Source organism: Parasteatoda tepidariorum, chromosome 2, assembly GCF_043381705.1.
Source record: "Parasteatoda tepidariorum isolate YZ-2023 chromosome 2, CAS_Ptep_4.0, whole genome shotgun sequence".
Taxonomy (NCBI): Eukaryota; Metazoa; Arthropoda; class Arachnida; order Araneae; family Theridiidae; genus Parasteatoda; species Parasteatoda tepidariorum.
Window position 1 is genome coordinate 36,528,767 of NC_092205.1, and position 23,886 is coordinate 36,552,652.

The 23,886-nt window shown below is 30.0% G+C and overlaps 1 protein-coding gene across 1 annotated transcript; it reads right to left on the minus strand.

Moving 5' to 3' along the window:
• Window positions 1-3,357: 3,357 nt before the first annotated feature.
• On the minus strand, window positions 3,358-17,258 carry LOC107442495 (estradiol 17-beta-dehydrogenase 2). Its single transcript, XM_071177457.1, has 5 exons — window positions 16,784-17,258; window positions 12,978-13,190; window positions 11,030-11,212; window positions 9,523-9,655; window positions 3,358-3,772 (listed from the first exon to the last, which is right to left on the minus strand). The coding sequence occupies exons 1-5, from the start codon at window positions 17,004-17,006 to the stop codon at window positions 3,433-3,435; spliced, it is 1,092 nt and encodes a 363-aa protein (XP_071033558.1). The 5' UTR covers window positions 17,007-17,258; the 3' UTR covers window positions 3,358-3,432.
• Window positions 17,259-23,886: the final 6,628 nt, after the last annotated feature.

Genomic DNA, 23,886 nt, shown 5'->3' on the forward strand with positions numbered 1-23,886 from the left:
TGATCGAAGGTCTTTTGTGTTATCATTTATATCATATTTAATTCTAATCTAAGCGAATATGTCTTGATAACTAGTTTGCCGATAGCTAATAAAAGATAAGAACTGCAACTTAAAATAACTCAGTGAGTTGAACTTTTTTTTCAAGTTTAATTTTCAAGTTCATGGATCAATCGAAAGTTTTCTAATCTACCGTTTTTATCATTATTATAAACACAAAGAACCAAAATATAATTAGTTGATACGTGTACTTTATTATTTTTCCTGGTTGCGTCGTACAACTGAAATTAGTTCGCTGAACTTACCTCCTTCAAGTATAAGTTAATAGATCAATCGAAAATTTTCTGATCTACTGTTTTTATCATTATTATAAAAACACAAATAATAAGTGTAGTAGTACTGATAAGTGTAGTCAATTATCTTGATTGCGCTAATCACAATTATTGCATAAAATGAAGTTTTCTGCAGAAAAGGCGTAGCCATTTATTATTCCCTATACTTCCGGGTCATTCTATTGCTACATTTGTCTTTGTGCTGATTGTTGTTTATTTTACAACATTATTGTTTATTTTGTAATTTTATTGTTTATTTTAAAATACTAATTTTTTTTCAATATTATTGTTTATTTACAATGTTATCATTTATTTTTTGCTCCGATTTCTATTTATTTACATTATTAGTATTATGGCTTCATTAAAAAAATACAATTGAATACACGTTTATATTTAACTTACTGATTGCTCAAAAATAAAAAGCAAAAGCTAATTAAGAAAAACGTAAGAATTCCTAACTGTGCTCTTCTTACAAAACCAGATTAGCAGATCAGTTATTCAAACAAAACTATAAAACTAGTTTTAAAAAATAATAACTGTCAATAGAAGGCATCACTCAGTAAGAAAAATATTTGTATTGTTTTTAATTGCATTGCTGACCTTTCGAAATTAAATATTTGCACTAGCTGCTGTTAATTTTGCACTCTGTGTGCCCTATGTCATTGCTAAAAATGGCGGTCATTTTAAAAACATTGCTTTTTTTGCTTTTCTTAGTTATCGCACCATCTTTTGATGAACTTTTTAACTAATTTTGAAACTTGATGAGAATAAATTCTCTAGTTTTCTAAGCTGAACACAGCAAACTATATATTTTCATCACCTTAATCGTCAGACGTTTGGAGAATACACGCGCTAGAATACAATACCAAAATAGAATGAGAGTTTATCTCCCATCTACTTCGTAAAAAGGAATATTCAATTCTATTTCAATTTCTTATTCAAAAGACGAAAGTCGAATGAAAGAATATATATTCTGTTGAATCATATCATATGGTTGGTTGTCTGAATGTAAACAACATAATTCTCGTTTTTCTTCTCTTAAATATTAATTTGTGACCCCTATTGTGCATGCTTTTTTAACTTCGCCTTTGACAAGGATTCTTAAAATATATAATAAAAATGATGGTTTCCAATTTTGTATTCAATATCGAATTGATATTGTTGCTTCTACACCAACGGTTCCCAAAAGGAACCTTGGAGTTCCAAAGAAGGGTCGCATGGGTTCCAAAAATTTTAATTTTTTAATTCAGAAATAATATTTGAAACTTGTAATTATATTTATATCAAAACATAATTTATTTGATAGTTTGATTATTTTTATTAAACTACTTACGTAAAATGCCAGTAAAAAAAGAAATGCCAGTAAAAAAAGAAATGCCAGTAAAAAAATCGGATCAGTTTTTCTCATTGTACTTTTCAAAATAAAATGACCAAATGCAAGAATTATGCTTCTTTGATCACTATACTCAAAGTTAATAAGAATTTTTTTTTTCGAAAGCCATAATCCACTTTATTTTTTTCATCTTCAGCTAATGTAGGCAACAAAAACAAGCTATTATTGTAAGAGTTTTATAGATTAAACGATTGTTGAAAAAAATTTCGTTATTCACATTACATATTATCAAAATAATTGGTAGTATTTGTTTGATCAATGTGTTCACGGCTGTTAATAAGTTTAATTTATGTGTATGGGGTTCCGCCAAATGATGTTCGATCATTAAGAGCTCCGTAACAGTAAAAAAAATTGAGAACCGTTGCTCTACACCTTTGAGTGCACCTTTTCTGATGTCAAGTAATAAATATTTTAATCATGAACTTATTCTGGCCGTTATAATAATCAGATATGTTCTAGATAAAAGCTGGATCAATTGAATTTTCATTCTAAGCTAGGAAATGAGAAATTTTCAGCTTAATTACAATAAAAAAAGGTGTAAATTCTAATTGACTAATTCCTAAAAAAAATCAATTTAAAGCTTGTAAAAACAATGCTGTGAAGTACAACAAAGGCTTATTTATACGGACCAAGTTCTTGAATCCGAGGACTTGAGAGGATTTCTCTCTCCAAGAAATTGGATGATTCGTCGACGCTATTCAAGTTCTTGAATGTCACTGATTGGTCGGATGAAAAATCTGCGCATCATTCATATTCAACATTATAAAATCATGCTTACACGGATTGAAAATTACAAAATAAATTCAAATAAAATCATAACAACACAAATAGACCCTAACAGATTAATTTATTTGGATTAAAATGTATGAAAACAGATAGCAAATTGACATAATCAGATGCCTGCATGCTGACGTCACAAAACTTTAGAAGCTGATTGGTTAAAGGAGGAAAAACTTGGGTGGAATATAGAACATGCTCTTCTATCATACAAGGGCTGGGACCAAGAACTTGGATGATGATTTACACGATACAAGCTCCAAGCAAAACACGTTTCCATCAATTTCAATCAATCTTGGCACATGAATTTGGATCGTATAAACAAGCCTCAGTAACTAAGACTACAGGCCTCAGACCTTAAGACAAGGGAGCAACTAACAATGGCTACAACATCGACATTACCAGTACACGACCTCACACCGTATGAGGCATCTATCACCTAAGATAGTCTAACAGTGTTTACAAATTAAATTAAAAAAATAAACTTTACACCAGGGCCCTTTATTTTACTTCTAGACACGCTTCTCCTGTGCACACAAAGCAAAATGAAATTTTTTTTAAAGGAGCTAAAACTAAATAATAATTTAAGAAACAAGTTGGTTGATTAAATTCCGTGCAAACTAAGGCTTACGTTTTATCTCAGTGGAAGCTAAATCTATCGAGCAGTGTTAATATAATAAAAAGTTTAGGGATCTTTTAATTGAATAATTTTTAACTTTGAAGTAATGGCCTGTTTGTCACCAAAAAGCAAAGATAAATTAAAAGCAATCACGGGATATGATAGAAAAGCAAACAATGGTATGACCACTCTTGAAGACAAATTAGTTAATTTTATTCTATAAAATAAGACAATTGTTATTATAATACTTAAAAAATTGTTTAAGCTTTTATTTCCCGAAAAAATTACATATTTTTTTTTATCAAAGGAATGTGTTATTGAGCACATTTTGGTTTTTTATATCTTAAAAGAAACAAAACACATCTAACAATAAATGCTTGAATGGACAGTGGGAATGATACAAATATAAACAAGGGAATCCGGAACAATTCATGTCTCCTTGGACAATAGATTGATTCAGGATATAGCAAGGTTACTGCAGACTCCAAATCATCAATTACAGCTCCAATATTTGAAGATGCTGCTTTTAACAATATAGTGGCTGATTTTCTGTAATTTTCTAAATATTGTTCATCATATGAGTTCTTCAATTCTTCACTAAATTTTTCTGGATTTGCATCAGCAGTTAATCTATTCACGTCTGTTAATCCAGTCCTGTAATAAAGAAACAGCATATATGCAAACAAAATTCAAAAAAATTTTAACAAAAACAATGACTGAAAATGACTTTTCTATGTTCATTTTATTTACAATGGATCCCATCCCACTGTGGTATCCCCGGCAACGAAAAAGCGGATGCACTGGCCAAAAAAGGTTGCTTTGTTAATCAAGCCCCAAATAACTTGGTTAGCTATAAGTCCACTTCATTAATGATTAATCATGCAATTAAGACAACACATATACCATTGCTAAAAGAACGGTCAATAGAAAAATCGTGGAGAAATGACATCCTTCTCCCCTATTGCCCAAGAAGCAGTGCTGTAGCTGCCTTTCGTCTTGCTACCAAGCACGATTGCTTATACGCTCATCTTTCCCATCTTAAAGTAGTGGATAATCCTGCCGCCCCTCTGCCGCAGTGGTGCGACGATGATTGCTGAGCATCTCCTCAACTGTTCAGTTCTCGCAAAGAACTGTATCTACTCCCGATACTGGGAAGCCAGAGACCTTTTGTTCAATTTAAATTCTTGATTTAATTTTTGTGTTTGATGTTTTGTCTTTTGTATATTTCATCTCTTTCTGTATTTGTATTTCTCTTTTCTTTTGATCTCTGTACAGCGTTAGGATAATGTCTGTATCGCCTGCTGCATTGGAAATTTAAGAAAAATGTTCATTTTATTACTTTCATACCGCAACTTAAATTGCGAATGAAATCATGTTGTTTTAGAAATATTGAAATAAACAACTCAATGAAAAACATTTTGTAAACGTAAATCATGCTAGATGATCTTTTCTACGTCCATTTCATTCTTTTCATACAGCAACTTAAATTGCTATTGAATCGGTTGTTCTGTAATCATCACCCTCAATAGGTATTTTAAAAACTCCATAAAGGTGGTGTTTGTATTATTGATAGTTAGTCAGTATTAAATGCGAAAAAAGAAAAAGATTATCGAAATCTATTGAATCACTAGGTTGAAAGATGTGATGAAAAACAATAAAATTTGCTCTATTAGTAGACCGAACTTGGCGTTGTTTCTAATTATTACCCTTTCTCCTGAAATCAAATAGGCTTTGTTGTTTTTAGTTTTGCTTTCCACAGTAGGGATACCTTGGTTTTTAATAACATTTTTGATTTTTGCTCGCTTACCTGCTAATTTTGGTACTACAAATGTATAAATTATTTTATTTCACTTCAGACAGAGATCCTTCAAATATATATGAATTTCTGAGATTAAGGAACATCCATTATACGATAATTTAACCCCTAAATACACAGCTTTGTTGGCTTAATACATACCATTTTTTATTTGTTTGATTTTTGTCGTCGATATATGGGATGGCTATTTGAAAAGTTCCCGAAATTACTTTTATTTTTTGACATAGTCTCCATCTAAGTTTATATATTTTCCCTAGCGTTTTGCAATCTTTTAATTAATTTAAATAATCTGTGGAATATTTTTCTGCAAAATAGTTAAGAACGAAGTTCATAATTCCCTCTATTGACAAATATTCTTGTTCTTCAAGTACTATTTTAGCTATTCGAACAAAAAATAGCCATTGGTGAGTAAGGAGGTTAGTCAAGCACTTTAAATAGCAACTCTTACATTTCTGCCAACGCAACCTCTTGGGTGTAAAGGAGAACATAGTGGTATGAAATAACCTTTTTTCTTTTGTAAATGTGACAGTTTTTTCGCAATTTCATAATTTGATTTGTTATGTAACTTCGACGCAGAGTAAGCGCCGGTAACAGTCATTCCCCACTCAAGATAGCCTCGTACCTAACAACTTTCACGCTTATAAAAAAGTATTTTTCTTTATTGTAGAGAAATGTTAGATAAATTGAGATTATTAACTTGTATTTCGGATTATTCTGGACTATTAAATGGTATTAGCCAACACTTGAAACACTTTCAAAGTTTTGACTTGATCTATGATTATGCGGAGTTCCTGCCCACGATAAGGGGATCTGACTTCTTCATCTGACTAATTAGCCCTTGGATGACTAAGATTTTTGGCGTTAGGCATGAGGAGGTGATTGGGTAGGGTAAACTAACCAGTGAAGGAAAACTTAAGCTTCGCTTGCCTTTTAAAAAATCATATTAATTTCAAAATTCGTAATTTTTGTTAAATGACAGTGTCAACAGATTTGTTACTAACTGCAAATTATGTGAAAAAAATTGTAGAGAACTTACATAATGTTGTTTTAAAATTTTGGAGGTTCAAATAACAAGTAGTAAGAAGACCAAGTGAAGGAGCAGCTCTTACCAGTGAATGAACACCCAGTAAAGGAATACTTAATTTTGGTTATTTTTTAATGCTCTTTATGAATTTATAAGCCATACAAATATTTAAAAACAAGCCTATTCTTCAAAATATTACATATAAATACTTGAAAAATGTTAATTTTTTTTTGTAATCATGAATTGAAAATTAAAGTGTCAACATATTAGCACATACTGTTCATTCACTGGGAAATCTATGCCCAGTAAAGGAACATGCCTGTTCCCTCACTGGTTAGAAGTTGTTTTTCGTATTTTTAACATACTTTTGATGCGGAACATCACTAAAGGTACAAGAAAATTAAAGTTTATCTTTTATTTTCATTAACTTAGAAAAAAACCCAGTAAAGGAACACTTGTTCCTTCACTGGTTTTTCATCGTTTGGTGATCCAGTGAATAAACACCCCCTTATCTCAGTACTTTATTATGCTATGATGCTTTAAAAAAATAAAACGCAACTTCACTAACTATATTTTGAATTCTCTTTTTCACAGTGAGAAAAATAAAACTATTACATGCAATTAATTCCACTTCAAACACATAAATACAAGCACTCACCTTATAATTTTTTCAAGGAAGCAAAGTATTGCAGAGATTATAACAAATTCAAAAAATTTTCCAAAGAAGTCTATTTGACCAGGTAATCCGAAACATTGCTAGATGACTTCCTATTGTTTGGCAGTAAGCTATTATTATCAATCAATCTAAAGAAATTCTTATTTTTAATCAATATATATGACATGTTCCTTTACTGGGTAGTGTTCCTTCACTGGTTGGTTTACCCTAATTGGCGGCTTACGGAACGACTAGGGAACTAGTGTAATCTGGTGAATGGTATACTCCCAAGTCAAGGATCATCTTAATAGTCATTTCCTCTCCCTAGAAGTATCCGTTAGTTAAGGATAGTATATTTGAGGTAGCTGATGGTGGACTATCTGGGGGCTGTTGGTACTTAAAGGAATATCGTAAATAAATAATTTGGCTGTTGGGGTGGTATACTCCTGAGTCGAGGATAATCTTAATAGTCATTTCCATTTCCTCAGGAATATCAATAGCTAGTGTGATTTTGAGAGTGATCTGACTGTGAGCAAAATATCATAAAAATAAAATTTGGCATGGCTTTTGATTGGGGTGGACTACTCTCTGGTCGAGGATCATCTTAATAGTCATTTCCTCTCCCTGGGAGTATACACTTTTACAGTACTATCAGACCTATAACATCTAAATTTAAATTATTTAAATGTAATGGTAGTCAAATTCCTCGTAAATTACAATTATTTAAACAGGAATAAAATGTGAATAGGAAAATTTTATTACTACTATAAAAATAAAAATAAGATCGATTTGTAAAAATAAGATCGATTCGAAATTCGAAAGATTTGTAAAGTATGTTGCATACCTGTTTTAAAAAAAAATTCCGCTGCTATCCCAGAAAACTGCCGCCATCACTTTTCCAGTACAATTATTCGTTTTCATCTTTTTTCATTCTCCCTTTGTGGTTCACTATTTCTACTATGATTTTGTTTCTGGGCTTTAGTGATGCATCCAGGTTCTATCCACAGTGATTAATGGTAACGAAAACGCATTTTTTTGCTCTTGATTTGTGCCGACAAAGTAATGCAAATGTTAATTTCATTCAAAAACAGTTTGAATCATTCAGAAGCAAACACGACTCCTGACGTGCAACCAGCTTTCGTGCACCTAAATCTCGATTAAATAAATAGCCATCATGCTCTTTGAAAAAGCTCATAGCCTCTACTCTTACTGTAGTTTTGACTCATATGTCTTTATCAAGACGATTTTGGTGATTTCAGTTTTTGGCTGTCCCAATGATGCAAATGATGGTGCAAAGTCCTCATGTACTGTATCCGACTAATCTTTAATCTGTATAGTGTGTATAACCTTTCATACAAAGGTATCTACTGCCATCACGGCACTCTATGTTTTTCATTAAAAATAGCAGTCACGTTAACTTAAAAAAATAATTGTTCACCGGATGCTCATTCGCATTTAAAGTAGCTGGAGTTATACCAAAGGAGCTGTTGGGAGTTACCAAATGTGGTTACCAAACCAACTCCATGCATGGTAAATAAACTATGTTACTCTAAGGAATGATCAGGGAATCGAGAAAAAATTTTTGTATTTCTGTGTTTAATTTTAAAACCAGCTCCATGCATGATAAATAAACTACTATAGTGTTCGAATTAATTGGGACAAGCAAGATTTTCTCATTCGAGTTGGTATGGGATTGCCAGTGATGTNTTTTGTATTTCTGTGTTTAATTTTAAAACCAGCTCCATGCATGATAAATAAACTACGTTACTCTAAAGAATGATCAGGGAATCGGGAAGAAATTTTTGTATTTCTGTGTTTAATTTTAGAACCAGCTCCATGCATGGTAAATAAACTATGTTACTCTAAAGCAGATGTCGCCAAAGTGGTCTATATAGACCCCCAGGGGTCTATTTAACATAAGCGGGGGTCGATCTGAGCCAGGGGGTCGATCCGAACCGGAAGGGTCAATTGGTCAAAGGATTATCAGTATTTTTCAGGTATGTGACAATTAGAAATAAAAGAAGAAGACTTGGAAATATATACAGGTAATCTTCAAAAATTGAGCGACGATTTTAAACTGCGTTTTGTTGATTTGGAAAACATTGACATCCCTGATTGGATTATTGTGCCATTTTCTGCTCAAATTGAAAACGTGGACATCAACCTGCAAGATGAGCTTGCTGAATTATTATGGGGATTTGAAGCAAAGACGCTTTTTAAAAATTTAACAATAAGCAAATTTTGGACAAATATAAATATAATGCAAGTTAAATATAATGCAAAAATATGTAGAACTTTACGAAATAGCTCAGCCATTTATGATAGCATTTCCAAATTCCTATATAATTGAAGCCGGTTTCAGTCCCGTAAATTCAATCTTAACTAAGAACAGAAATAAATTAAATGTGGAGTTTCGAGGGGCTTTAAGATTAAAATTAACCAATATTGAAACCAATATAACGAACCTTGCAAAAAAAAATACACCAGGCATTGATTAAGAAACAATAAATCCGCAGTTAATTTACTTATTATTTCTATTTACTTATAATTACTTATTATTTCATTAATATTAAGGCATTTATATTTCAACATTAATATATTTTTCATAAAACTATTGTTACACTATGTACTATTACTTTAATAAATGTTCAAAATCATAAAATAAATGTACAAACACAGTATCTAATAGAGTTTTATTTTAAAACCAGCTCCATGCATGGTAAATAAACTAAAAATGTGTTAAGCGCATAGTCTCTTGTCGCTATTTTTTAATTAAAGAATATGCTTGTACTTAAAATGTAAACTTAAACTTTTTTAAGCAAACTTACTTATGCGGATTTCAGTACCCTCCATCTGAAAACAATAACAAACGTACTGTTCATTACAAATAATAATAGCAGTAAATTTACCTAAACATTTCTGGCTCAATTGAAATGACAGTTACTCCCCATTCAGTTAGTTCTTGCATTAAAACATATGTTAATCCAACCACAGCAAATTTACTGACAAAGTAAGGAGCTACGTGAGGACCTGCTGTTGTTCCTAAAATTGTAAAGACTATGATGAGTAAATGTAAAAATATGCTTAAAATTGTTACATTTTATGGATGGATATTGTTGAAAATGGAAAGAGGATTGTAATAAATTGGTTTCCAAGTTATGGATAATAAAATACAACAAAATACACACGAGCTCAAAAGATGCAAAGCAGATAATGACAAGCCCCTGATGGTGAGAAAAAAAATGGGATGACCAAGAGTGACTCGGCAGCAATAAATGAAAGTGGATTTTGAAAGAAAAAAAATTCAAATGATTAAAGAGCCTGATCCCAAACCAAACACCGGGAAGCATAGAGAGGTAGGCTTAATGCCTTATGAGCCAAGTTGCGTGAAGAGCCTTAGTAAGTAATTATAATTATTATTAGAATAATAAAAATTGAAACTGAATTTATTTTAAAATGTTTTTAAATAATTGAAATACAGATAATGTCTGAAAAAAAGATGAAATAGGTTTTGCATACTTCAATACAAAGTAAATTTAAAATATAAAGATTAAAAGCTATTATAAATCTTTAAGCTTAGTACTTTGCATTAAAATAAACAATACACATAATACTAAGATCTGACAAAAATAAATGCTGGGGACTAAATATTTTAACAGGACAACTATTGAAAATTTTAGAAGTTTAATTTTTAACGTTAGTTTTGCAAGACTATTTACTACGTTTTTCCACCGACATTTCCATTGAATTGATAGTATTTCTTGTCGCATATCAATATTTCAAACTATTTATATTTTCTTTAACTTTTTATACTACTTAAAAATATTGTGGAATCGACACCCTGGTAAAGTGATTGAGATCGTCCTTAAAGCTCGGATTTTGATGTTTTAATAAATCCTTATAAATGCCCTTAAAAATGCAAAAATGTCTTTAAAAATACCTATTTCTTAATTAAAAATATTAAACAAAAATAATTTTATTCCCTTCATAATTATTTTCATTCAAGTCAAAACATATAAAACAATGCTATGCATCTTCAATGTCCATTGAAATTTGAAATAAATGTAATAAAAATAACAAAATATTGATTCCTGAACATTTTCCTTCTCTACATAAATTTTAATAACCATGAAAACTTCGAATATCGTTAAAGATCAGAATAATTAAAATGAAAAAAAAAAAATAATATTCTAAAAACACCAAAAAAGAGCCTTAAAAATGTAAAAGAAAAATTTTTAAAAAATGCCCTAAAAAGTAAAAAACGTCAAAAGATACAAAAAAAAATTACTCATGTCATCAAAATCAGGGCATTAGATCTGATTTAATAATAAATTTTAAAGTCAATATAATATGAATTGCTCAATTGAAAATCTATAAAATTGAGGGACCTTTAATGCTAATAGAAGTATTAATTACCTGCTATACTTGTAATATTTACTATCCTTCCTTTAGACTTCTTCAAAAAAGGTAAAAACGCTTTTGTTGTCCTTATTACACCGAAAAGATTTACATCCATACACTCTTGAAAGTCAGATAACGGACTGAGCTCAACACAGAATGTTTTTCCGATACCAGCATTGTTAACCAGAGCCCATAATTCTACAAACAAAATCAATAAGCACATTATACTATATAAATAAAATAGGAGGGGGAAAAAATTTCACACGTTACACAGAGGAACAAATTTTTTATTTGCATTTATATAAATACTTGATCTTGCAGAATTCATGCGTGGGGATTACAAATCTGAAATAAGTTTTACTCCTAAAGCTACGGATTTTTTTAAAGGAAATTTTTTGTTGGAGGGCTTATTTTTTGTCGAAGTGTAAGTTTAAAAACGTTGTAATTAACGAGGCGTTGCATAAATGTTGTGACAAACGTCTATGGGAAATAAGGCGCATCATTAGAGTTCAAATTGCATAGGAAACCATACCCTCGAAATGTCGTACGTGCTTAGAGGCTTTTCCCTACTTTGACCTGTTCATAAGTGCACGTAGTTCACAATATAGGAGCACCCCTAGCGATGATATTTCCGAGCAAGGGTTTCTATGCAGTTTTAAATTATGTGCCCTAACTGCCCTAGAAGTTTGTCGCAACATTTACGCAACCTTCAATTATGTATAACATTTCTAAACTTGTTTATTTTGACAAAAAAAAAAGAATAAAAATGTCATTTAAGAAAATTGTAGCTTGGAAAGATAAACCAATTATGAATTTGAAATCAGTGACATGAAAATATCTTGCTCCCTGTGTTATAATAAAATTTTATTAAAAATAGAAAGAAAAAAGAACTTAAACATAGAATTTTTATCTACAAGGCAAATGGAATTTACCTTGTAGATAAAAATTCTATGGATTCATTTTCATAAGGATGTAAGAAATGAACCACTGACCAGATATTTTATTGGATTATGTGTGAAGCAATGGTAATTGGTTTAGCGAAAGAAAGAAAAAATGTCACTTTAATTATAATCACTCTGTATACATGGAGGCTTTGGAAAACACAGTGATAAGCCACAATTTCAAATTATTCAGGAAAATGGTTTTGGAGTAAAGTTTTCCGACTTTCATATTGGTAATAATGAATTTTTGTGTATTGTCCCCTTATTGAATGGATGTTTCGAAAATTTAACTACCTAACTAGAAACAATACCGAAAAACCAGTTTGAAGTGAAACTATCACCTTTAGACAGACTTTGGCTTTATCATTTTATTGCTCGAAGCATTCCATATACATCAGGGATCATAAAAACCACTATTCTCCAGTCCAGGATTTTAAAGCGAATTCCCGATTTAAAAGAAGAATATTTGCATGTTAACTTTAGAATGAAGATGGTAAACAATTAAAAATATGAAAATTAAATCACACATTTTTTATCTATGTTTATATCTTTATTTTAAGTCGTAAACAGAAATGCAGGGTGATCTGTAATGACCACTCCTAATATATACTTTCAGATTAATTTTCACAATTAAGGTCTAAAAAATACGTACAGCGATTTCAAATTAATATCTAAGTGAGGAAGGAACAAACCGAACCGAACCGCTACCGAAATCAACCAAATCATGAAAGATTTATTCTACTGTGTATTCTATTGAAAGACTTATTCTATTGACGGAAACAGAGTTATGCAGAAACATTTTCAAGTTCCACCAGACAATAAAACTGGTTTTGATGTCTTTCTCTTTGGTGATTAGGCAGATTTTGATAACGTTGTTTTTTCGTTCTCGCTTAAATATGAAATTGCAACTCCTGATGTGTATACATTTTTCGATGAATATTTGATATGCGTTCAAAAAATATTTATTATGGGTGGTCAGTGCATTACATCTATTAGTAATATCAATAGCATTTTAGCATTACCGCAGGAACCAAGGTTTTGCTTTAAAAATTGTACTGCTTTATCAACGCTCTCATCTTTTCTAACATCAAGCTCAAGAATTTTAAGGCGGTCAGAGCACGACTTTCTCAACTCATTTGCACCATCTCCTGATGGAAAAAGACAGGTAGCGAAGACATGAAAACCTTTCGAATCTAACCTTTTGGCGAGATTGTGGCCAAAGCCGCTATCACAGCCTGTAATGAAACCATAATATTATTTAAATAAATTTATAAATGTGATTAAAATACAGCTTGGTTAAGATGTCAGCATTATGAAAAGCAAATATATAAATATGCAGAATAAAGCAAATTACAATACTGACTAGTTCATACCCTTTGTAAATCGAATAGACTTCTCAACGTTTCCTGAGTTCTGTACTCTCAATACTTAATTCAATCAATCCTCATTTATTAACTCAATACTTAATACAATTCAATCTCCGTTACCATGGTATCCATAATTCTTGTTTTTCCCCTGCTTCCGACTAAAACGTACTGCCGTGGGGGGAAAAGCATTATTTTCCGTAACCATGGTAACAGAGTGGGGAAAAGTGTGGAGAGTGAGAAAATCCTATCATATTGACTCACTTATTCTATTTACAAGGAATATAGCAAAGAACTTGTATCAATAAATTATGAGAATTATTCAGTTATTGAGATTTTCTATTAACTGTTTTCGAATATACTCAACAGAGCTGAAGGTATGTTTACCAGAACTGAAAAGAGAAAAATCTTGTAGAGAAACTATTTCATTTCTATATTTCCGGAAAAAACTTAATTATCTGTGACTTTCCAAACCTATTAACATTCATAACACTATACATATGACTGACATATGTTAATATATCTTATAATTTTATAATTATTATTTTCTTCTGAAAAGGAACTTACAAATGCTTTTTAAACTTTCTATTTTTTCGATGAGTTTGATTTTTATGCTGTATTCCATAAATTCGCGTCTCACCCCTTATTGTTCCTTTAAAATAAGTTTTGTTCTATTATCTGATTAAAAACTACATTCGCTTCAAACATATACAAATTACAGTCGATATGTTTCAAGGGCTTAAAAACAGGCACTCATTTCCAAGACTTTCAAGATGTGAATTTGAAGAAACAAAAGTGAAGTAGACGAAAAAAGACTCAATTTTCAAACTATTTTAGTTTCTTTTCGTTCATGTCTGGCAAGACTTAACAATGGGCGCCTGTTTTTTGAGGGCTTGAAGCTTGTCGAACTGTTATTAATTGTATATTTTTGAGCCAATGAAGCTTTTAATACAGTAATATTTTACCACTTTAGTTTCTTGAAATTATTTATTTGAGTTTCTTTCTCTTCCATCTGAACAATGCTATATTTTTGTGTTTGAATATAAAAAATTTTATAGATTTTTTTTTAAATTTCAGTCAGCTGGTAATTAAGTAAATACTCAATTTAAAAATAAAGTTTTGCACAAATACAAGCTTTTTTTAAAAAATTAAAAAATATGTATATTTTAAACAAGTTTCGACCCCACAGTTTTTTAAACTGTGGGTTCGAAATCTTTTGAAGTACGACATAAATAATTTAAGCAAAATATAGGAAATGTTCTCGATTCCTGTAATAAGACTTTTACCTTTTCTTTTAGTACATACTCTATTCTAATTTCACGATTGTAAAGTTTCAACATAAAATTTTGTTCACAAATCATTTCCACGAAGAAAATTTCATGCAAAACTAGATAATTTCAAAATCATTTCATTAACTAAATAATAAAGTTACTTTTGTCAAATTTAATAATAATGAGAAAAAGCTTTGAATAAAATTTCAAATATTTTTACGTTGGATTCATTTTTTTTTTAAATGTTTTGTTGAAATCCGAGATTTAAAAGAAATAAGTAAAAGAATTTTGAGTAGATAATTAGAAGAAAAAAAAGTGAATTCAAAAAAAAAAATATTTTCACTATTTTTAATACATGAACATTATTGTTTCAACAACATAGTGATTTTAATATATTTTTAAGTTTCCTTAAATATTTTAATATTAAAAAATGCACTAATATTACTAATGTACAGAGTATTATAGTACAGAGAGCTAAGAAAACGGACCACCCTGAATAACTTTCGATCTAATAATCGCATCTTCACTTTTTAAGACTTAATCTTAATAGTTCGAGAGGGCGACTTCAGATAGGCTAATTACTTAGCGCAGACGATATTTTAAGTTACGAAATCAGACACAAAAATATTCTTTCTCAGAATAAACACACTTTTTTTCGACAGATTCCGATTTCTGACCCCCAAATTAAAGAGGTAGCCGCAATGTGGGAAATACTGCCCTATAGTTTGGTCAAGAGAGGAGTATAAAGTTTGGACCCTTTAATGATAATTTTACTTTCTACGTATTTCGCCATATCTCGAGATTTTCTTAAGCGAATTGTAAAATTTTTGCACAAAATTATAAAATTCGTTTATCCAAAAATAATTCTTCGCAAAAAAATTTATTTTAATACGTATTTATTAATTATTATTATTTTATATCATAATAGTCGAAAAAATTTCGAATTGTAAAGTATACAATTTTTTACGTAATTTTAAAGTGTATAATTTTACATAGCAAAATACAAAATTTGAGCTGAAGTGGTCGAATAGTTCTTGAGAAATCAAATTTAAAATATTGAACTTCTTTAAAATTCATAAACTATTCAAGCGATTTCGGTCATATTTTGTATTTTTCCAAATAAAATTACATACTTTAAAATAACTCAAGAAAATTGTGTACCTTACAATTCAAAATTTTTTCGACGAGTGATATTAAATTAAATAATAAAAAATAATAAGTATTTGCCAAAAGGTTTTTTTTCATTGTACTTTTGGAAAACCAAATTTTATAAATGTGTGGAAAAAATTTTCAATTTACGTAAAAAGTTTTGAAGATAAATCGAAATACACAAAAAGTAAAATTTACATTAAAGGGTTCAAACTTTGTACCGCTGTTCTGACCTAACTATGAGGACCACATTTCCCAGATTGCTGCTACTCCCCATATTTTGACTATCAGAAATCTGATTCCGTTACAAAAAGGTATGTTTATTCACAGAAAGTACGTTTTTGTGCCAGATTTCGTAATTTAAAGTATTGTTTGCAATAATTAATTACTATATTCGAAGTCACCCCTCGAACTATTAAGAATGAGTCCTAGAACGTGAAGATTCGATCATTAGATTAAAAGTTATTCAGAGTGATCTATTTATTTTTTGGGAGCATCATAATTGTACACCATTTTAGTATATTTAGTGTAGTTTTTTTCATAACGATAATTCTTAGGACGAAACGTAAAATAGTAAATGAAAATTTTTCTGACATAATGATAAAATTAGATTGATTGAATTTTAAATTCTCGTCATTAATCTTGTTGATAACTTTTTATTTCTAATTTTGGGTAATTTCATTATTATTTCACTCATGTGACGCTTGAAATCGTGTAGTTAATTTGTGTAAATTTGACAAAAAGTAATATGTAAGTAAGTATCTATGTGAGAAACGTTAGTAACAAATCTGAATATATTAAAATAATTTATTCATATTCGTTGAAGAAAAAAATCTGTACATTATTATAATTTCTAATTGTCCCTCTACCATAGATTCATCATTTAAAAAAAAATACTGAAGTAACATTAAAAAATATATCACGCAATTAAAGTATATTAGATTTATTTAAATATGACTAAAAACATTATTGCAATAATTGTGTTAAAATTTTCTGAAATATTCAAAAAATTATACAAAAATTTATTAAACAAAATAAACTTACCTGTAATTAAAACTGCCTTGTTATGAGGAGGTAGTCTATCGTTTAAAATAAATTTTTTTGTGATTGAAAATGAAAACCAAGCCAAGCAAACGTAAATAACAAAACTGGCCAAATTTGAATAGTACAATAATATTGCAGACGGCAATATAAAAGTTAGTAATTTAAAAGCAAAAGCTGCTCCTATAAAATGGGCGGCAGCAACCGCAGTATATTTATTAAACATGGAAATACTAGTTTCATAAAATATTACATCGAAAGTTTTATTTAAAAAGTTACTTTTAACACCATAAATTTATTTTTTGAATATCAATTATGCATTTTAGTTCAAAAAATAATGAATAAATAAAGGAAAGATTTAGAAATGCTTCGAGATAAATTGTCCTTAAAAGTTCTCGTCAGCTGCTGCTAACAAACTTATCGCGTCTCCTAGGTTAATGTCTATAACGTATCGCTAATGATTTATTTAGTTCCTCAAAAGAAATTTGTCGGAAAATTACTATTTTGTCTTATTTGTATTTTCTTTAATTTTTTGTTTTGTTTTTAAGGAAAGAATCATTAAGAGCCATTTTTCAGAGCTTCAGACAATGTGTGATAGTTATAATTTTTGATTGCTTTGATTTTTATTATTTTTTTTATATTAAAGAAAATTATGAAAAATGAGTACTGTACAAGTTTAAGCTACTAAAAAAAACTTTCCTTCTCCTACTGAAAATTTCAAAGTTCAAGGTCATTTCCTTAAGAGTAAAATAAAAGTATGCTTAAATAGGTTTATCTTAAGTAAGCTATATAACACCCAAAAGTTTTTTTCTATATTATTAGTATACGGACATGCACTCGTTTCCATGGAATATTAATGCTTTTCAGAGGTTTTGTCAAAATTAGAGAAAGAGTCAGTTTTTTGGCGTTTTTCTGACTTGCAAATCTTGGTTAAACAACAGCACCCCAATAATTTCTTCACTAAACATTAAAGTTCACTATTACGACAAGCTCTGTGATCCAGCACTTTTTAGCCATATTGATGCTTTAAATAGATATAGAAATTCAAACGTTTAAAAAATGCAAATCCGCCTCTTTTTTTTTTATTCAAATTATCTTAAAACAGCATATAGCTAAAAAAATAATAACTACACCATCTGATAGATAAAATATGTTTCTACAAACACGAGGAAAAGAAAAATCAAAGGGAATCAGAAAAGGAAAAAAGAAAAAAATCCTATCGTCAAGAAAAAAATTACCAAAGTTGTATGAGAATGCTAAGCTTGAAATAACATTCCTTCTCTTCTTTGAAACAGTAATGCCTTCAAAATAAGCTGAAATAAAGAGATTTTATAAGAACTCGATCTATAATTAAAAGAAATAATTAAGGGGAAAAAACACTGAGTCGTTATGCCATAAAAAAATGAAATATGTTTGTAAAACTAACTGTTCTAAAACTAACTGTTCTAAAACTAACTGTTCCAAATCTGACTGTTCTAAAACTAACTGTTCTGAAACTAACTGTTCCAAAACTAACTGCTCTAAAACTACTGTTAGTAATGAACAATGAAACATAAAACAGTAAGCTCTGTTATTTACTCATTTCTTCCTGTAACTTTAGTTACAGTTTTAAAATCAAATTTAAGGAAGTTAAAAAACCTACATTGAATGGAGCAGGGGCATTTTTTTTTCCAAACATGATTCCTTCTCGCCTTTTTCAGTGATGGTCTTCCAGTATTAAAATCTTTCCACCGTTTGCTCAAATCTAATACATTTTACCTTCACATCAATGTTTCTGACATCAGCTGTTTCTTCAGGATGACGCACGTTATCGAATAAAATGGCAATCTGTTTTAATAAAACTGTAATCACTTATATTATTGAATGTAACATTTACTTCTGTTTCTTCTTCAACTATAAAAATCTTACTTCTATACTTACTTCTTACTTCTTCTTCTTACTACTATACTTACTTCTTACTACTATACTTACTTCTTACTTCTATATTCTTACTTACTTCTATATTCTTAATTAAAAGTACTTTCCTGTTGAACTTTCGACTTTTCACAAGTACAAAGATCTTATTCCCCCTTTCCCAAAGTGTAGCATATAATGTTAAATTTTATTTGTTAATCTTCAGGACAAATTCTTTTCATCTATTCCTGTATATCCTTCCCATTTGCAATAGAATTGTGGATAGTACTGCAGACCTTCTGTTAATGTGTCAAGCAAAAATTTATTTTATTGGTTTGGAAACTAACACTCTACTGACTACAAAAACAGTGACTTGGAAACAAAATGTATGAGCACCACAGTGTTTTTTTCTTTCATAATTATGCCTTTTAATTATGCATAGAGCTTTTATAAAATCTCTTCATTTCAGCTTATTTTGAAGGTTAAGATGGTCTTGAACTACCGGAGATTTTGATTTTCTACAGGAGAGGGAGAAATTTGTTAGGAGCTCTAACTTGCACAATATTCATCTTTCATAACCTACTTCAATGTAAAAAAAAAAAAAAAAATCAAGCCAATCAAAATATGCAACGAACAAAATTTCAGATTATTGTCTGATTTTCAAAATAATGGATCTTAACTATAGTAAGTGAAAAAGCTTCTTTTTGGTTTCGTGCGCAAAACCTTGACATTAATGAATGAAATTATTATGAATAGATAAGATTACAATGATTAGATGAATAGATAAGATTACAATAAAACAACTGAAATTATAAGATCATCTAGTGATATTTTTGAATTTTCATGTTACATTCTGGATGATCCGTAATCACTGCCCTCAATATATATTTTTAGAACGTTTTTTTCAAAATGGAGACAAAAAAGCTCACCTGTTTGATTGCCGAAAGGAACTTGGCGGAGTGTCTATTAATTCTGTCTGTTAACTGTCTCGTTTCTTCGGCAATCAGACAATAGTTTTGTCTGTTCTGATTTCGTAATCTTATTCATTAATTTATCCTTTTCTTCTTTCACATATTAATTTGTGATCCCTTTATGTTTTTTTTTTTTTTTTTTTTTTTTTTTTTTTTTTTTTTTTTTTTTTTTTTTTNTTTTTTTTTTTTTTTTTTTTTTGCATTCATTTATGATAAGGGTTCTAATAATTAGCCCTAATTTATAATTCCTTTTATATTATCTCTAAAATAAAGGCTCTTCGATTGTAGCAACATATTCAATACTTCTTTTATCATGCAACGCAAAAATAAATTTATGAAAAATTACGAACGAATAACATGCTAATTAGTTATTAAATACTTTAGTTTTAATTTCATTTACTCAATACAATAATGTTAAAATTTTTTATTTAACGAACTATTTTCTCCATACTATTGTACTGACAAAATTCATATTCAAAAATTAAAATAATTACTAATTTTTATCGTAAATTAACAAAGAGAAACTTGAAATTCTCAACTTAATTGGTAAAATTAATAAACGTATCTAATAATTTTTAATTAACTAGTTTAACGCATAATTATAATCCCGTATTAAAATTTAATTAATTAAATTTTTCCTATATATTAATTAAAACCAATTTATTGTATCGTTAAATATGATGCGGATTTCAACATTGCAATAATATCAACATTGCACACTTAGATTTCTGCAATTTAAAAATAACTCAACATTTTAGAATATTTGGATTTACAGACATAATTTTTCAAAACGATATAAATTTTCTCACTGTTAGCAGTTGATTGTTGACTATCACTTTTACCAGAGGTTCAGTTGTTACTACTCTGTATTTTAAACTTATACAATAAATAGAGAACTAAAATGTTAGTGTACAGTCGTGGATAAAATTAAACATTTTGTGTCGTACTGCAAAGATATTCTTCACCAAGAATTTTTAAAAATAATTAAATATTTTTTTTCTGTTAAAATAGAAAAAATAAAATTTTTGTCAGACCTAAAATAAGAAATATATAATAAAATAAACAGGTGATATCACTTAAGAAAAACGTGAGGGGGGAGATTCCTTTAGTGGTGATAGAAGTTTATGACGAAAGTAACATGCCCTGCGAAATAAGACACACTAGAAGTAAACTTTGCTTAAATTATTTAGGAATCATATGTATTTTGGGTAGGCATTCTCACAGAGCTAAAATAGAAATTCCAGTCGGAAAATAGTCGAAAGTTTACTTGACGATAAATTTCCATTAGTGATAAATTCTACGTCTTATAATTGGGAAACGAATGAGACATACATTTTCATGTGTACAGAGCTCTAGTTTAATTGTAACTACTTGAGCTAATAGAAAAAAAGGTCAAAAATTTTCTCGCTGACGATGAACTCTGTTAGTTATTGTCAGTATGCGATTGAAACTTCAATTGTCATCAGGAACGGATCTCTTTTAGAGATGAGCGTGCACTATAAGAGTGTACTACTCAAGAATTCACGAGTAACTAATGCACTCTCTCTCGTGAAATTTTTAATGTAGTTGGTGAAATTCGATTGGAGTTGATGAAGATTCCACCCATATCATCAAAAAACGAGTTAAAAAAAGTACAATAAAAATTGCATTAATTTTTCCTTTAATTGACTTTTTTTTTAATAAAAGCATTAATATTGTTTAGATTCTCTTATGAAAGTTCTACAAATTTATGTAATTTTATGAAGCCCAAATGTGCTTCCTTTATTATGAGAAAATAAACTAACAGGAAAAAAATAATATGCGTCTGCAAATGTTACATTTATAGGAAAATAATCACTATAATCACAAATGTGAACCCGCCCATTTTTCGAGTGGCAAAACCTGAAGAGGAAAACATTCTGAAGAAGGAAGACAATTACGGCATTTATGACGTTTTTTTATATTTTGTTCCGATTTTGTTAAATACAGTGAGTCACCGTAACAATGAACTTGAATGTTTCGTTTGTTGTTAACTATCTTCAATACGCGTCTCATTTCAACACCTCCTAGAATTGGAATGTTGCTCATGTAGGTAGCTACAATGTTGCTCATTTCCCCCCTTAAGCTGCACACACGAGGCCAGTTTAACCGGGAAGCATCATTTCACACAATTCTATACTGATAATTTTTTAAAGGTAAAGCGCTATTTGCATTTTCACTGAATGTGGTTGCCACCCTTTCGATCACCATAAGAGAATAAAAGAAACCTGATTAGTTTTTCGTGGGAAAATGTATTTCAAAAATCAGGTTACCATATTTCCTCGATGGTGATCAGATGTGAGGTCACCGCAATTGGTAAAAATGCTTCTAACCCAGTGTTTCTTACTCTGGTGTTTTCTTATATTTAAGGGCCATAGCTCGGTATTACCTGCGTTAATACTTTTATAAAAAAATAAAAGGCCATTTTCCAATATACACTTGCCCATTATTCTTTACACTTTACGTTAATGATTTTTTTTTAAGTGTAAAGGACATTACCCAGTATTTTCTACATTAACACTTTTTTCTAACATAAATTGTGTAAAATTTGTAACTACGTCCAGGCAAATAAATAAATAAAATAAATGAATAAATAAAATAAATGAATAAATAAAATAAATGAATAAATAAAATAAATGAATGAATAAAATAAATGAATAAACAATAATGAAAAATAATAATCATAACTATTGAAGGAAAATGAAAAAAATAAAAAATTATATAAAATAACTATGAATATTGCAAAGTGTAGCAAACATAAAGCGTCGAAATGCGTCTAAATGCATTTCATCTTTAGAAAGACCATATTTTATTTTCGATTTCAAAATTCTGAAATCGAAAATAAATTCTGTCTGCTGTATCTGTTTTAGAAAAAAATATCGACATATATACCCGACCTTTTTTTACCGGCAAAGATATGAAACAGTCCACTCCCACATGTGAAGGCAGTTTGGAATTGAAGGACTTGCCCTGCACGCTTATTGTTTTGTAATCTTGCAGGACTAAACTGGACTATCGTAAGAGAATTGGTATTTTATCTGCAAGAGACGCCTTAAAGTTTCTTCAACCGAAAAAATTCCCATCGTGAGAAATATTTTTATTTTTTTAAATATCTAAAAAATTCAAAAACTACTGCATATTCAAAAACTACTGCACTTTGATTGATTGATTTGATTTGTTCATTTACGTCGCACTAGAGCTGCACAATGGGCTATTGGCGACTGTCTGGGAAACATCCCTTAGGATGATCCGAAGACATGCCATCGCAATTTTGTTCCTCCGCAGAGGGGATGGCACCCCCACTTCGGTAGCCCGACGACCTGCACGCGAAGCCGAGCACTTTACGGTAGAACAGTTTAACGAGGACCAATACCGCACACCCTCGGTCCCTACGCAGACTAATCCAAGTGGTCCCCCACCCGCACACTGACCGCAGCCAGTGATGCCTGACTTCGGTGATCTGCTGGGAACCGTGTCTTTACGATCAGTCCACTGCGGGACTGCACTTTTTGACACTTTCGGAGTTGTTGCATTTGAGCAACACCAACATGTTTCTGTTCATCTATGGAAGACATATTCCGGAATAATTGACTTTTTTTCTTCTTTTGATAAAAAAAAATACTAATTTTTTCTTAAATATTCATTTTTTTAAGGATACCAAGTATACCCAAGTAGCACTCTATATCGATCGATCTCGAAAAAACTTCGCTTACGACGTCGATCGATGTTGTTCCGAAACATCGATTGATGTAAAAACGTCAGATTTTTTTGTATTGTACGACATTGTAAAATTGATATAGATCGATACCTCAATAACGCCGTAAAATGTCGAGTTTCAAAATACCATATTCCACGGCAATACAGTAGGATGCCGATGAGTATTTTCATAACCTTTTTCGTATAACAAATATTAATAAGCATTTAAAGATGCGGCAGAACGCCGATCGATAATTTTCATACGTTATTTGAACAAAACATTTCGCGGGTGTTGTAGGATATATATACATGTTAATTAATTTGTATTTTATCATCTTTTGCACATTGCAGTTGCTGATTCGATTCATTAGATTTAAAGGGGTCAAAAAAACCTTCAGATTTATTTTGCGCAAAATTTGTCTAGGATATCTTGAGAAGAGTTACATGCTAAGTCTATGCCTATTTAATAGAAAATTTAACTATTTCTATGTTTGCCAGATAATAAGCATTCTGGAAACTAGTGAGCAT